Raw genomic sequence first — 16623 nt, 5'->3', positions numbered from 1 at the left:
TTGATAGTAGGCTATTATAGCTAATATAGACACTTACGTCATGTGTTGCCTTCATTATAAGACTTATATACGGCTTTGAATTTTTTGCAGCTCCAGACAGATTTGTTTTTTTGTCCAATATGGCTCTTTCAACGTTTAGGGCAGGGGTCACCAACGCGGTGCCCGCGGGCACCAGGTAGCCCGTAAGGACCAGATGAGTAGCCTGCTGGCCTGTTCTACAAATAGCTCAAATAGCTGCCTATATTTTTTAAATTTGATTTATTTACTAGCAAGCTGGTCTCGCTTTGCTCGACATTTTTAATTCTAAGAGAGACAAAACTCAAATAGAATTTGAAAATCCAAGAAAATATTTTAAAGACTTGGTCTTCACTAACTGACAAAGAAACAGATAACAGATTTGGTGTCCAGTTCAAAGTGTGACATGATTTATTTAAAAATTTGAGAGTTGACTTTTGTATTTTACATGAGTTATTATTTGTACAAACATGGTGCAAAGTAATTCATGATTTGTTCAAAAATGTTAGTGGCTAGCTAGTTAAAATGGGATATTGTGATTTCACAAGACTGTCTTAGAAGTGATCATATGAAAATGTTAAATTTGAAAAATGTGCACTAAGAGAAAATATAAAAATAAAGTGTTGCATATTGATGTTTATCTGTTTCTATATATATTTCTTGTGAGAAATCATTAAGATGATCAGTGTTTCCACAAAGATAAATATAATTAATTATTAATAATAACATAGAGTTAAAGGTAAATTGAGCAAATTGGCTATTTCTGGCAATTTATTTAAGTGTGTATCAAACTGGTAGCCCTTCGCATTAATCAGTACCCAAGAAGTAGCTCTTGGTTTCAAAAAGGTTGGTGACCCCTGGTTTAGGGGTTGCCGACCCCTGTCCTGTACAATCAATGCATGCAATTTCATTCACGGCCAACAGAGGGAGACATAGAACGAATGCATCTTTGTTATACTCGTGGTTCAGTGTTTATTAAAAATAAAATAAAATAAAATACATGCACTGTGAAGTAGCTTTAAATAAAAAATATATTTCACATTGAAAACTAATACAAAAAAAAAAAAACATGTAACAGATTAACTCTCGTGAGTGCAACAGCTTGAACCTGACTTAAAATGTGAACATTGAGTCACGTTAGCACTGTTGCGGTGAATCTGAAATCTAAACACTGGAGCCACAACAACACATCCAATGTTGGCAGATTGTGATCAGTGTTGACTCCTGTTAGTGTGCCTTTAAAGGGGAACTGCACTTTTGTTTGGAATTGTGCCTGTCATTCACAATCCTTATGTGAGACAAGCACACATTTTCTTTTTCCATGCATTCTAACTAGTAAATAAATGCAAGCAAAAGTCTGTACAATGAGAGTCACTCTATTCTGCCTATAAAGCGCTTGAAAAAACATCCAAATGCTTCCATCAACGTTTTATATGTGATGAAGTAACAGGCACATTTATAACGTGTAATATTTACCTATTTTGCTCATTTGAATTATACGCGGCGCATTAATTTCATAGACGCATCACAACGCTCTTTGTCTTTCGACAACATCACTGATTATCACTCACTGCAGACTTCATGAGAGCCAACAAACATAATTAAACATCACTTACTGCACAATGTCTGCGGTTATTAGGATGCCAATTGATAGAATGTTGATATATTCCCATTTACATGACTCATAGTTCTTGCGAAGAAAAAAGCAGGGTGAAACGAAGCGTCTTTCCGGGTCTTTTTCGCCATTTCTGGGTCTAAGTTGGCTGTCAAAGTTGACAAACTTCTCAGTCCACATCATTTGACTATCAAGGTGAGAGGCATGATTTATAATCTAGAATAAACTTTCACAAGCTCCGGGGCTGATGTCAATACAGCAGCATAAGGAAGTTACCTCTGATCAATGCACCGCTAAATGTAGGTCATTAACGTTAGCACTTATAATAACAATATTGCTAATACTTGGCTAATATTCAGATTATGAAATTTAAATGGAGTATTGTTGGTGCTTTTTGGATGCTTATTTATTGTGTGTTATGGTCGAAATAGACGCAATAATGTCATAGCTTCCATTTGCTCCATTGTAAGCTGACTTCTATCTACGTTTAGTTAAGAGTTAGAAAAACAAAAAAAAAAGACGTATGTGACTTTGTCTCTCATGATGATTGTGAATTATAAGCAAAATTACAAAACGCGTGCAGTTCCCATTTAAGTGTTACATTTCTTAGACAAAGGTTTGATGATAGGTGGAAAAAAAAACGTGTAAAATAAAATTGGGTGCAGGTCATACAAAATGTGTGCACTCAAATTCTTATAACAACTTGAGTAAAACAAGCAGAAGCAGAGTCAAAGCTGCCATGTCAACAATCACACCAACTAACTGCTGGTGTGGCTTTCACCAGCAGGGGGCGACAAAGTTCAACATTTAATCAATTCTATCAAGTGTTCTTTTAGAAGCGATCATATTTAAAGTGATCAAATGTTCTTTCACATACTGATGTGCATCAGTCAGATGAAGACTGTGTGCCTAACGTGTGTAGATAAATACAATATTATTAAACTGCCCTCACTAAATTGTTTTGTGTAAATATATTATACACACAGTAGAGGACAAGTTTGGACACACCTAATCATTCAATGTGTTTTCTTTATTTTGATGACATTGTAGATTGTCACTGAAGGCATCAAAACTATGAATGAACACATGTGGAGTTATATACTTAACAAAAAAAGGTGAAAAAACTGAAACATGTTTTATATTCTAGTTTCTTCAAAATAGCCACCCTTTGCTCTAATTACTGCTTTGCACACTCTTGGCATTCTCTCCATGAGCTTGAAATGGTTTTCACTTCACAGGTGTCATAGTTTTGATGCCTTCAGTGACAATCGACAAGGTAAATAGTCATTGAAATGAGGTGTGTCCAAACTTTTGGCCTGTACTGTATATATGTACATATATAACGTGGGCTGTGGGAATCAGTAGTAAAACTTCTGCAAATGTATCATTTAGTGAAAATCGCTCTTTGTGCAATAAAAAAACCAAAAAAAACCTGTTTATTGTAAGTGCTTCCTCACTGCGGCCTCGCGGCGCGGTTGAAAAAGGGCTCCGTCTCAGCAGCCGTCACCCCCGGATCACCGAAAAGCCCGCCGGCCGGCCCGCCGAGTCCTCCGGCAATCGTCTTTGCACCCGAACTCTGGCGCCTCTGAACCAGGACCAGAACGCCGATGATGAGCCAGAAGAAGAAGTTAACCCACACGGCCGTCTGGGGGAGGACGCGGACGTACAATGAGCAGGTAGCCATGACGCAACGTTATATATATGTGTGACGCTGACTTCTGCCTTTTGTAGACTGCTGAAGAACCTCTCTCCTCGGAGCGGACTGACCCAGTTCCTGGTCTGGGCCTCTTCGCAGCTGCCGATAAAAAGATATAATTCTGCTGATCCGCGTCTTTCCTGAATGAGTTGTGAAGGCGCGCGCTACCTGGTGATGTTGGGAACGGCGTGCGTCACCGAGTCGCAGAGCTTGTCGCGTCCGATCTTCAGCATGCAACCCGTGATGAGCAGGAAGAAGAGGAAGATGCCGCACATGACCACGGTCACATTCATCCATATGCGCTCTCTGCGGGACAACAGTGAGGGTCAGTTTGCATGCAACACACAAACACACACACACACACACACACACACACACACACACACACACACACACACACACACACACACACACACACACACACACACACACACACACACACACACACACACACACACACACACACACACACACACACACACACACACACACACACACACACACACACACACACATTCTTGTATTTGTTACCTTCTTGAGACCTCCAAAAAATGCCAACCTCTTTAGGACCACCCTTTCTAGTTATATAAATAAATGATAAATGGGTTATACTTGTATAGCGCTTTTCTACCTTCAAGGTACTCAAAGCGCTTTGACACTATTTCCACATTCACCCATTCACACACACATTCACACACTGATGGCGGGAGCTGCCATGCAAGGCGCTAACCAGCAGCCATCAGGAGCAAGGGTGAAGTGTCTTGCCCAAGGACACAACGGACGTGACTAGGATGGTAAAAGGTGGGGATTGAACCCCAGTAACCAGCAACCCTCCAATTGCTGGCCCGGGCACTCTACCAACTTCGCCATATAAAGACATGTATTTACAACATTAATAATATATAAACATTATGCAAATATAAAAGAGGTAAGCTTTTAGTTATTTTTTTTTTTGAATTTTGTTTTGTAATTGTTTTTAATCTTCATTATTTACTTCAAGTTATTACAGTATGTCTCTATATACATATTTATATTAAAAAAAATAATTTTGGCCAAATGGGGCATATTTAAATTTCTTACACACACTTGTTATTACTTATGTTGGCCAGAGGGGGAGCACTTCTAAAACCGACACATATGGGACGCGGGTTGTCTCACATCAGCACCGGAAGTCGTAAAATCAGCTGTTCACCTGGCGGGTTTTTATCCGGGATGAATAGGGAAGTCCTTCTTTAGCTGCCGTCTTGTTTTAGCATATATTGCTGCCTTTTCACCTGTCAATGTTTACTTTTGTATGCACATTAAATCAACAAAAAAGTCCTGACTTTGTAGCAATGTTCACAGACTCTAGTATCTGGCTTTCTATTAGATGCAACGGTTTTACGTATTGGGACCATGATTTTGGTCCTAACTTGCTCATATGGAAGGTACTTTTCCTTGTTGATGTCTCAAGAAGGGTGGAAATAAAAAAACACACACACTCTTGTATTTCTTACCTTCTTGAGACCTCCGAAAAATGCCTACCTCTTTAGGACCACCCTTTCTAGATATATAGAGATTTGTATTTACAACATTAATAATATGTACATACTATGCAAATATAAAAAAAGGTAAGCTTTTAGTAAAATTTTTTAAAATTTTGTTTGTAATTGGTTTTTAATCTTCATTATTTACTTCAAGTTATTACAGTATGTCTCCATGTACATATTTATTTATTTTTTTAATAAATTTTGGCCAAAGGGGGAGCATTTCAATTTCATCCACACACTTCTTATTACAAATGTTGGTCAGAGGGGGAGCACTTAAAATTTTTACACACACTTGCTATTTCATATGTTGACCAGAGGGGGAGCACTTTAAAAACCGACACGCACTTGTTCATCCTACGGTCACATATGGGACGCGGGTTGTCTTACGTCAGCACCGGAAGTCGTAAAATCAGCTGTTCACCTGGCGGGTTTTTTTCGGGGATGAATAAGGAAGTCCTTCTTTAGCTGCCGTCTTGTTTTAGCATATATTGCTGCCTTTGCACCTGTCAATGTTTACTTTTGTATGCACATTAAATCAACAAAAAAGTCCTGACTTTGGAGCAATGTTCACGGACTTTAGTATTTGGCTCTCTATTAGATGCAACGGTTTTACGTATTGGGACCGTGATTTCGGTCCTAACTTGTCACTTCCTCATATGGAAGGTACTTTTCCTTGTTGATGTCTCAAGAAAGGTAGAAATACACGAAAACACACACACACATTCTTGTATTTCTGACATTCTTGAGACCCGAGAAAAATTCTTACCTCTGTAGGACCACCCTTTCTAGATATATAAAGATTTGTATTTACAACATTATTAATATAAACATACTATGCAAATATAAAAAAGGTAAGCTTTTAGTTTTTGTTGTTTTCTGTCGTTGCTGCCAGCTTGTTTTATCATATATTGCTGCCTTTGTTTACTTTTGTATGCACATTAAATCAACAAAAAAAAAATCCTGACTTTGGAGCAATGTTCACAGACTCTAGTATTTGGCTCTCAATTAGATGAAACGGTTTTCTGTATTGGGACCATGATTTCGGTCCTAACTTGTCACTTCCTCATATGGAAGGTACTTTTCCTTGTTGATGTCTCAAGAGGGGTAGAAATACACAAAAACACACACACACGTTCTTGTATTTCTGACATTCTTGAGAACCGAGAAAAATTCTTACCTCTATAGGACCACCCTTTCTAGATATATAAAGATTTGTATTTACAACATTAATAATATATACATACTATGCAAATATAAAAAAGGTAAGCTTTTAGTTTTTGTTTTTTTCCGTCGTTGCCGCCATCTTGTTTTATCATATATTGCTGTCTTTGTTTACTTTTGTATGCACATTAAATCAACCAAAAAGTCCTGACTTTGGAGCAATGTTCACGGACTCTAGTGTTTGGCTCTCAATTAGATGCAACGGTTTTCTGTATTGGGACCATGATTTCGGTCCTAACTTGTCACTTCCTCATATGGAAGGTACTTTTCCTTGTTGATGTCTCAAGAGGGGTAGAAATACACAAAAACACACACACACATTCTTGTATTTCTGACATTTTTGAGACCCCAGAAAAATTCTTACCTCTATAGGACCACCCTTTCTAGATATATAAAGATTTGTATTTACAACATTAATAATATATACATACTATGCAAATATAAAAAAGGTAAGCTTTTAGTTTTAGTTTTTTTCCATCGTTGCTGCCATCTTGTTTTATCATATATTGCTGCCTTTGTTTACTTTTGTATGCACATTAAATCAACAAAAAAAAAAATCCTGACTTTGGAGCAATGTTCACGGACTCTAGTATCTGGCTCTCAATTAGATGCAACTGTTTTCTGTATTGGGACCATGATTTCGGTCCTAACTTGTCACTTCCGCATATGGAAGGTACTTTTCCTTGTTGATGTCTCAAGAAGGGTAGAAATACATAACACACACACACACACACACATTCTTGTATTTCTGACATTCTTGAGACCCGAGAAAAATTCTTACCTCTATAGGACCACCCTTTCTAGATATATAAATATTTGTATTTACAACATTATTAATATATACATACTATGCAAATATAAAAAAGGTAAGCTTATAGTTTTTGTTTTTTTCCGTCGTTGCTGCCAGCTTGTTTTATCATATATTGCTGCCTTTGTTTACTTTTGTATGCACATTAAATCAACCAAAAAGTCCTGACTTTGGAGCAATGTTCACGGATAAAAAAAATTTGTATTTGGCTCTCAATTAGATGCAACGGTTTTCTGTATTGGGACAATGATTTCGGTCCTAACTTGTCACTTCCTCAGATGGAAGGTACTTTTCCTTGTTGATGTCTCAAGAGGGGTAGAAATTCACGAAAACACACACACATTCTTGTATTTCTGACATTCTTGAGACCCGAGAAAAATTCTTACCTCTATAGGACCATCCTTTCTAGATATATAAAGATTTGTATTTACAACATTAATAATATATACATACTATGCTAATATAAAAAAGGTAAGCTTTTAGTTTTTGTTTTTTTCCGTCGTTGCTGCCATCTTGTTTTATCATATATTGCTGCCTTTTTTTACTTTTGTATGCACATTAAATCAACCAAAAAGTCCTGACTTTGGAGCAATGTTCACGGACTCTAGTATTTGGCTCTCAATTAGATGCAACGGTTTTCTGTATTGGGACCATGATTTCGGTCCTAACTTGTCACTTCCTCATATGGAAGGTACGTTTCCTTGTTGATGTCTCAAGAGGGGTAGAAATACACAAAAACACACACACACATTATTGTATTTCTGACATTCTTGAGACCCGAGAAAAATTCTTACCTCTATAGGACCACCCTTTCTAGATATATAAAGATTTGTATTTACAACATTAATAATATATACATACTATGCAAATATAAAAAAGGTAAGCTTTTAGTTTTAGTTTTTTTCCGTCATTGCTGCCATCTTGTTTTATCATATATTGCTGCCTTTGTTTACTTTTGTATGCACATTAAATCAACAAAAAAAAAATCCTGACTTTGGAGCAATGTTCACGGACTGTAGTATCTGGCTCTTAATTAGATGCAACTGTTTTCTGTATTGGGACCATGATTTCGGTCCTAACTTGTCACTTCCTCATATGGAAGGTACTTTTCCTTGTTGATGTCTCAAGAAGGGTAGAAATACATGACAACACACACACACACACACACATTCTTGTATTTCTGACATTCTTGAGACCCGAGAAAAATTCTTACCTCTATAGGACCACCCTTTCTAGGTATATAAAGATTTGTATTTACAACATTAATAATACATACATACTATGCAAATATAAAAAAGGTAAGCTTATAGTTTTTGTTTTTTTCCATCGTTGCTGCCAGCTTGTTTTATCATATATTGCTGCCTTTGTTTACTTTTGTATGCACATTAAATCAACAAAAAAGTCCTGACTTTGGAGCAATGTTCACGAATAAATTTTTTTTGTATTTGGCTCTCAATTAGATGCAACGGTTTTCTGTATTGGGACAATGATTTCGGTCCTAACTTGTCACTTCCTCAGATGGAAGGTACTTTTCCTTGTTGATGTCTCAAGAGGGGTAGAAATACACACACACACACACACACACACACACACACACACACACACACACACACACACACACACACACACACACACACACACGCACACGCACACACAGTCTTGTATTTCTGACCTTCTTGAGACCCGAGAAAAATTCTTACCTCTATAGGACCACCCTTTCTGGATATATAAAGATTTGTATTTACAACATTAATAATATATACATACGATGCTAATATAAAAAAGGTAAGCTTTTAGTTTTAGTTTTTTTCCGTCGTTGCTGCCATCTTGTTTTATCATATATTGCTGCCTTTGTTTACTTTTGTATGCACATTAAATCAACAAAAAAAAATCCTGACTTTGGAGCAATGTTCACGGACTCCAGTATTTGGCTCTCATTTAGATGCAACGGTTTTCTGTATTGGGACCATGATTTCGGTCCTAACTTGTCACTTCCTCATATGGAAGGTACTTTTCCTTGTTGATGTCTCAAGAAGGGTAGAAATACACGAAAACACACACACACACACATTCTTGTATTTCTGACATTCTTGAGACCCGAGAAAAATTCTTACCTCTATAGGACCACCCTTTCTAGATATATAAAGATTTGTATTTACAACATTAATAATATATACATACTATGCTACTATAAAAAAGGTAAGCTTTTAGTTTTTGTTTTTTTCCGTCGTTGCTGCCAGCTTGTTTTATCATATATTGCTGCCTTCGTTTACTTTTGTATGCACATTAAATCAACCAAAAAGTCCTGACTTTGGAGCAATGTTCACGGACTCTAGTATCTGGCTCTCAATTAGATGCAACGGTTTTCTGTATTGGGACCATGATTTCAGTCCTAACCTGTCACTTCCTCATATGGAAGGTACTTTTCCTTGTTGATGTCTCAAGAAGGGTAGAAATACACGAAAACACACACACACACACACACATTCTTGTATTTCTGACATTCTTGAGACCCGAGAAAAATGCTTACCTCTGTAGGACCACCCTTTCTAGATCTATAAAGATTTGTATTTACAACATTATTAATATATACATACTATGCAAATATAAAAAAGGTAAGCTTTTAGTTTTTGTTGTTTTCTGTCGTTGCTGCCAGCTTGTTTTATCATATATTGCTGCCTTTGTTTACTTTTGTATGCACATTAAATCAACAAAAAAAAAATCCTGACTTTGGAGCAATGTTCACAGACTCTAGTATTTGGCTCTCAATTAGATGCAACGGTTTTCTGTATTGGGACCATGATTTCGGTCCTAACTTGTCACTTCCTCATATGGAAGGTACTTTTCCTTGTTGATGTCTCAAGAAGGGTAGAAATACACGAAAACACACACACACACACACACACACACACATTCTTGTATTTCTGACATTCTTGAGACCCGAGAAAAATTCTTACCTCTATAGGACCACCCTTTCTAGATATATAAAGATTTGTATTTACAACATTAATAATATATACATACTATGCTACTATAAAAAAGGTAAGCTTTTAGTTTTTGTTTTTTTCCGTCGTTGCTGCCAGCTTGTTTTATCATATATTGCTGCCTTCGTTTACTTTTGTATGCACATTAAATCAACCAAAAAGTCCTGACTTTGGAGCAATGTTCACGGACTGTAGAATCTGGCTCTCAATTAGATGCAACGGTTTTCTGTATTGGGACCATGATTTCGGTCCTAACCTGTCACTTCCTCATATGGAAGGTACTTTTCCTTGTTGATGTCTCAAGAAGGGTAGAAATACACAAAAACACACACACACACACACATTCTTGTATTTCTGACATTCTTGAGACCCGAGAAAAATTCTTACCTCTGTAGGACCACCCTTTCTAGATATATAAAGATTTGTATTTACAACATTATTAATATATACATACTATGCAAATATAAAAAAGGTAAGCTTTTAGTTTTTGTTGTTTTCTGTCGTTGCTGCCAGCTTGTTTTATCATATATTGCTGCCTTTGTTTACTTTTGTATGCACATTAAATCAACAAAAAAAAAAATCCTGACTTTGGAGCAATGTTCACAGACTCTAGTATTTGGCTCTCAACTAGATGCAACGGTTTTCTGTATTGGGACAATGATTTCGGTCCTAACTTGTCACTTCCTCATATAGAAGGTACTTTTCCTTGTTGATGTCTCAAGAGGGGTAGAAATACACGAAAACACACACACATTCTTGTATTTCTGACATTCTTGAGACCAGAGAAAAATTCTTACCTCTATAGGACCACCCTTTCTAGATATACAAAGATTTGTATTTACAACATTAATAATATATACATACTATGCTAATATAAAAAAGGTAAGCTTTGAGTTTTTGTTTTTTTCCGTCGTTGCTGCCATCTTGTTTTATCATATATTGCTGCCTTTGTTTACTTTTGTATGCACATTAAATCAACAAAAAAGTCCTGACTTTGGAGCAATGTTCACAGACTCTGGTATTTGGCTCTCAATTAGATGCAACGGTTTTCTGTATTGGGACCATGATTTCGGTCCTAACTTGTCACTTCCTCATATGGAAGGTACTTTTCCTTGTTGATGTCTCAAGAAGGGTAGAAATACACAAACACACACATTCTTGTATTTTCGACCTTCTTGAGACCCGAGAAAAATTCTTACCTCTATAGGACCACCCATTCTAGATATATAAAGATTTGTATTTACAACATTAATAATATATACATACTATGCAAATATAAAAAAGGTAAGCTTTTAGTTTTTGTTTTTTTCCGTTGTTGCTGCCATCTTGTTTTATCATATATTGCTGCCTTTGTTTACTTTTGTATGCACATTAAATCAACAAAAAAAAAAATCCTGACTTTGGAGCAATGTTCACGGACTCTAGTATTTGGCTCTCTTTTCGATGCAATGGTTTTCCGTATTGGGACCATGATTTTGGTCGTGACTTGTTCACCGGTCCTCATACGGAAGGTACTTTTCCTTGCTGATCTCTCAAGAAGGGTAGAAACACAACACACACAAATCACCTCCTGATGTCTCCGTCGATGCAGAACGAGTAGAGCCAGTAGAGGGACAGCGAGAAGCACACCACGGCCACCATGACAGAGATGGCCGACACAAAGTAGCACAGGGAGGCCGAGGTGGACGCCTGCACCCTGATGGCGCTCGCCGTTGTGTTGTAGCTGACGAGTCCATACAGCATGCACAATCCTCCAAAATTGCCCTGAAAAGGTGTGTACAGAAGCAATTCACATGTGTCAATTCAACATTGCAGTTTACATCGTATTGGAGCAATGATGATAAGCAACTTGAGGATAAATGATGATAAGCAACTTGAGGAGAAATGATAAGCAACTTGAGGAGAAATGATAAGCAACTTGAGGAGAAAGTGTAGACAAACAGCTGCATGGAGCTCCTTAATAGGGCACGAGGGCCAGGTGGTCACATGACACAATGTGACCACATGACTGTTGTTATCAAGCTCGTCTATGTTCGCGCCTCGAAAAGTAAGTCTTCATTTTAAACCGTTTTTTTCAAAGTTTGTTGTTGTTTATTTCTTCTTTTTTACATAGCTTAGAAGCTAATTAACGTCAGTCGTGCTAACTTGAAACTCCTTAGCCATAACGCAATAAAGGAGGACAAGTTGCTAGCATAAAGGAGACTTTTAGCCAGAAATGTCTCATAGGTCGTATTAAATGTTCAGGAATTAACGTGTTGCTGGTGCAGTAAAACACATATTTCCAACATGTACTTTAACACGTGATTTTGGCTGTTTCACATAACTTTGTCCGTTCAATGTTACCCGGAAGTGGACCGTGACAAAGCACTTTTAGGGTCGAAAGGTACAAAAGTCACCTGGACAATGGTGACGGACGCAGCGGTGATGATTCCGCAGACGAAGCAGCTGGCGCAGAGAGCCAACTCCAGCAGCAGCAGCCCGGTGAGCGCCATCATCCAGCGGTCAGCTTCCCCTCCTCTGCCCGGGGATCAGCGTCAAGCGTTAAGGTAAAGCAGCATCCGGCACGGCGTGTCAGAATAAAAGCCCTTGACAAATGTTGCTAATGTATTCAAGCAACGGGTGAGGGCCGACATCCGGGCAACTGAGCTACATACGGGTTCTTCGAGCCATAGCAACCAGACTGGCGTTGAAAACAAACCGTTGCCATTACTCTTTAACCTGTCGACCTACGCTGGTTAAACCCTCATTCTACCTCCAAAATGCCGAAAAACTGTGTTGTTTTTGGTTGTGCTAACCACAACTGGAAACAGGGAAAACAAAGGTTGTATTTTGTTCTGCCAAAGCGTGATAAAAGCCCACAGAGACGAGACAAATGGCTCGCAGCTTTACACTGGGAAAACGAGGACGGTTCTCACTGGAGTCCCCCAAAGTCCCGGGTCGTGTGTTCGGATCACTTCGTTTCTGGTAAATATAAGGAACAAAAATCCACCTTCTTAACCACAACTTGGCTATACGTCCGTGCTAATGTTGTACTTGTTGAATTTGTACCTTATAACGTTCGACAGCTAAAGTTGTTGTACAAAAATAACATGCGGTATATACTATATAGTCTATAGCCTAGCTAGCTATTTTCGAAAACCGGACAACGAGAGGATACCAAAGGCAGCGTTAAGATGGACACCACCGGGAAAACGTAAGCCAGGGCGGCCAAAGAACACCTGGCGAAGAACAGTTGAAGGGGAGCTGAAAGAGATTAAGTTTACATGGGGCGAGGCACAGAGACGAGCACAGCAGCGAGATGAATGGCGTCGAGTCGTCGAAACCTTATTTCCCATCCGGGAAGAAGAGGATTAAGTTAAGTAAGTAATATACTATATAGTCTATAGCCTAGCTAGCTATTTTCGAAAACCGGTTTCGTTTAAATTTGCACTTAACAGTTGGGTTTTTAAAAACCAATAAACCCTATAATTTTCATGTTGCCATTCAATACATGTAGCCCTCAAATCTCTCAATATTTTATACACTAACACTTGATCTTGTTGTTGATGACTTCCGCGTCTCTTTCTTAGTAGCGCGCAGGCTAAGCTAACTAGCAAGCTAAGCTAAGCCTGAGAAGCTTTAAAGTTCACTGAGACTAGTCTGACGCAAATAATACATTTTCGTTTTTTCACACCATATGCGAATAAGTAAAAATGCGTAAATGAAGGATTTAACGCCGACTTCCAAGCCACAACGCTCGTTAAATGCTTTTTCTGTCAATGCTGTGTTCGCTGTGAGCTGGTTTGTTTTCAACAAATTCCCGGTTGCTAGGGGATTGGTAGGCGGAAGTGACGTAGGTCCGCCCTCACCCATTTGTTTCACACATGCTCAACGTGTTACAGTGACAAACATAAAAAGAGGAGGGAAGACTCAATAAGTGATCATTCGTTCTCATTCCGTGTTTACAGGTTGTTCAGACAGAAGGAAATTTGAGAATGTGTAACAATTGACGCGTATAATCTAGCCGGCATAAGGCATTGAAACAACGTTGACAATTTGTTGAATTCAGGCTTGGCGTTGAGCAACTCAAACCTAACGTTGGAACAATATCCTTTTTGACGATGTTTAATGAATGTCGGGTTCCGACGTTGATTTAACCATAGATCTTTGGTCATTTCGCAACCAATATCCTACACCACAAATACAATGTTTATTCAATGTCGGGATGTGACATTGATTCGACCATTGAACGTTGGTCATTTCCCAACCAATATTCTACAACACGAATACAATGTTTATTCAATATCGGGTTGTGCTGTGATTTGACCATTGAACTTTGGTCATTTCCCAACCAATATTCTACAACACTAATACAATGTTTATTCAATGTCGGGTTGTGCTGTGATTTGACCATTGAAATTTGGTCATTTCCCAACCAATATTCTACAACAGAAATACAATGTTGAAACAATGTTTATTCAATGTCGGGTTGTGATGTTGATTTGACTATTGAACGTTGGTCATTTCCCAACCAATATTCTACAACACAAATACAATGTTTATTCAATGTCGGGTTGTGACGTTGATTCGACCATTGAACTTTGGTCATTTCCCAACTAATATTCTACAACACAAATACAACGTTGAAACAATGTTTATTCAATGTCGGGTTGTGCTGTGATTCGACCATTGAACTTTGGTCATTTCGCAACCAATATCCCACACCTAAAATACAATGTTTATTCAATGTCGGGTTGTGACATTGATTCGACCATTGAACGTTGGCCATTTCCCAACCAATATTCTACAACACAAATACAATGTTTATTCAATGTCGGGTTGTGACGTTAATTCGACCATTGAACTTTGGTCATTTCCCAACTAATATTCTACAACACAAATACAACGTTGAAACAATGTTTATTCAATGTCGGGTTGTGCTGTGATTCGACCATTGAACTTTGGTCATTTCCCAACCAATATTCTACAACACAAATACAACGTTGAAACAATGTTTATTCAATGTCGGGTTGTGACGTTGATTTGACCATTGAAATTTGGTAATTTCCCAACCAATATTCTACAACACAAATACAATGTTTATTCAATATCGGGTTGTGCTGTGGTTTGACCATTGAACTTTGGTCATATCCCAACTAATATTCTACAACGTTGAAGCAATGTTTATTCAATGTCGGGTTGTGACGTTGATTTGACCATTGAACTTTGGTCATTTCCCAACCAATATTCTACAACGCAAATACAACGTTGAAACAATGTTCATTCAATGTCGGGTTGTGACGTTGCTTTGACCACTGATATTTGGCCAATTCCCACCCAACAACGTGGATCTTACAGTAGACCTCAACGTTGTCTCACTTTACAAATACAACCATTTTGCAATGTTGTTTCAAAGTCAGTTTTAGAGAACATCTATGTATAATCAACGTTGTATCAATGTCTTGTGCCTGCTGGGAATCGCTTATAATAAATGCGTCAAATCAAGATATTTGAAAAAATATGTAAATGTAACTGTGAAAATGGTATGGCAAACAAGGACAGACAACAAACTGACTACAATTGACTTTTCGCTTTCAATGAAAAATGAAGAAGTCTTTTCAAAATGAAATTAGTAATAGAGTAAACTAACCTTCAACGTTGAGTTGGATGTGTTGAATGAGGAAAAAGTCCTCTTCCTATTTAAATTGGCTGTACTTCACTCAGCTCTTCTGGTCATCGCAGTGTTTGCCGCAGAGTCAAACCCGCTCTCACGCTTCCTTCCCTCCAGCCAGTAAAGCACGGCTCCTTGCAAACGCGTGCAAATGCTCCATTTGTCACACACTGACTGGGCGACACACTTGAACACTGGTTGCCATACACAAAGATTATCTGCAGCTCACGAAGTGCTATAGACTCGCCGAGATAAAGTGGACAAACAGTGGCGAGAATCCGACTGAGGTAATGTCAAGGTATGGCCTTTCAAAATAAGTGAGTCATTCCCACAGCCTCACATCTGACCTTGTGACTTTAAGAGCATGTGTTTGACCTATGTGACGCTTTTGAATTGTATTCATCCGAAATATCCCGCAAGTATTGTTTAATCCTTTGAATTTTTGATTTATTAACCATTTGAAAATGAAGAGTGTGCCTCAGTCGTATGTCTAATGGTTCTGCAGTACAAAAATCTGGCACACTTCCTTTCGAAATATGTGTAGACGACTTTAAATGCTTGTTTTGACTCTCGGCCAGTCAGCGTAACAAACGTGTTTGTCAAAGGGAACAAAAAATGAGCGTCAGAAACATTGCTGGCATACCACAGAAAGAGTGTGCGTGTGAGTGCAATGTTTGGTATTTAGACACTAACATTTTTAATTGACTGTTCTATTTCAACCCTTTGTGGGTCTTTTTATTGCATTTGAAAACATCGGCATGAGAATGTTCAAGTTAGCGTGATGAATTATGGCCACAGAAGTTGTAAAGGAACTCATCTCAAAATTTGCATTGTCCGTTCTTTGCTAAGTTATTTTTTAGCACAAGCTTTTAAATGAGTATACATAGGAGTTCCCCGGGACACTTTTGTCCCCCATTGACTCCCTTATAATGGCCATTTTTCCATACTCTGTAAACCTATCATGCTTTTTGCATGAAAACTAAATGAATCCAATCATTTCCCTTTGAATAGTGTGAACGTTGTCTGTCTATCTGTGTCTGCCCTGCGATGAGGTGGCGACTTGTCCAGGGTGTACCCCGCCTTCTGCCCGTGTGCAGCTGAGATA

At 38.1% G+C, this 16623-nt stretch overlaps 1 protein-coding gene and 1 long non-coding RNA gene across 2 annotated transcripts in view; one reads left to right on the top strand and one right to left on the bottom strand.

The window, feature by feature from the left end:
* Positions 1-963: 963 nt before the first annotated feature.
* Positions 964-12454, bottom strand: tmem179ba (transmembrane protein 179Ba). The gene is made up of 5 exons (XM_062066074.1): positions 12265-12454; positions 11436-11632; positions 3495-3632; positions 3347-3425; positions 964-3275 (listed from the first exon to the last, which is right to left on the bottom strand). The coding sequence occupies exons 1-5, from the start codon at positions 12361-12363 to the stop codon at positions 3084-3086; spliced, it is 705 nt and encodes a 234-aa protein (XP_061922058.1). The 5' UTR covers positions 12364-12454; the 3' UTR covers positions 964-3083.
* LOC133662248 (uncharacterized) overlaps positions 12019-16623 on the top strand; it is a 52455-nt gene continuing 47850 nt past the window's right edge. Inside the window, exon 1 of the long non-coding RNA XR_009828081.1 lies at positions 12019-12414. This is a non-coding gene — a long non-coding RNA (uncharacterized LOC133662248). The remainder of the gene's footprint in view (positions 12415-16623) is intronic.

Source organism: Entelurus aequoreus, linkage group LG12 (genome assembly GCF_033978785.1).
Source record: "Entelurus aequoreus isolate RoL-2023_Sb linkage group LG12, RoL_Eaeq_v1.1, whole genome shotgun sequence".
Taxonomy (NCBI): Eukaryota; Metazoa; Chordata; class Actinopteri; order Syngnathiformes; family Syngnathidae; genus Entelurus; species Entelurus aequoreus.
Note: the sequence above shows the minus strand (reverse complement) of the source record. Positions and strands in the feature narration are given on the sequence as shown.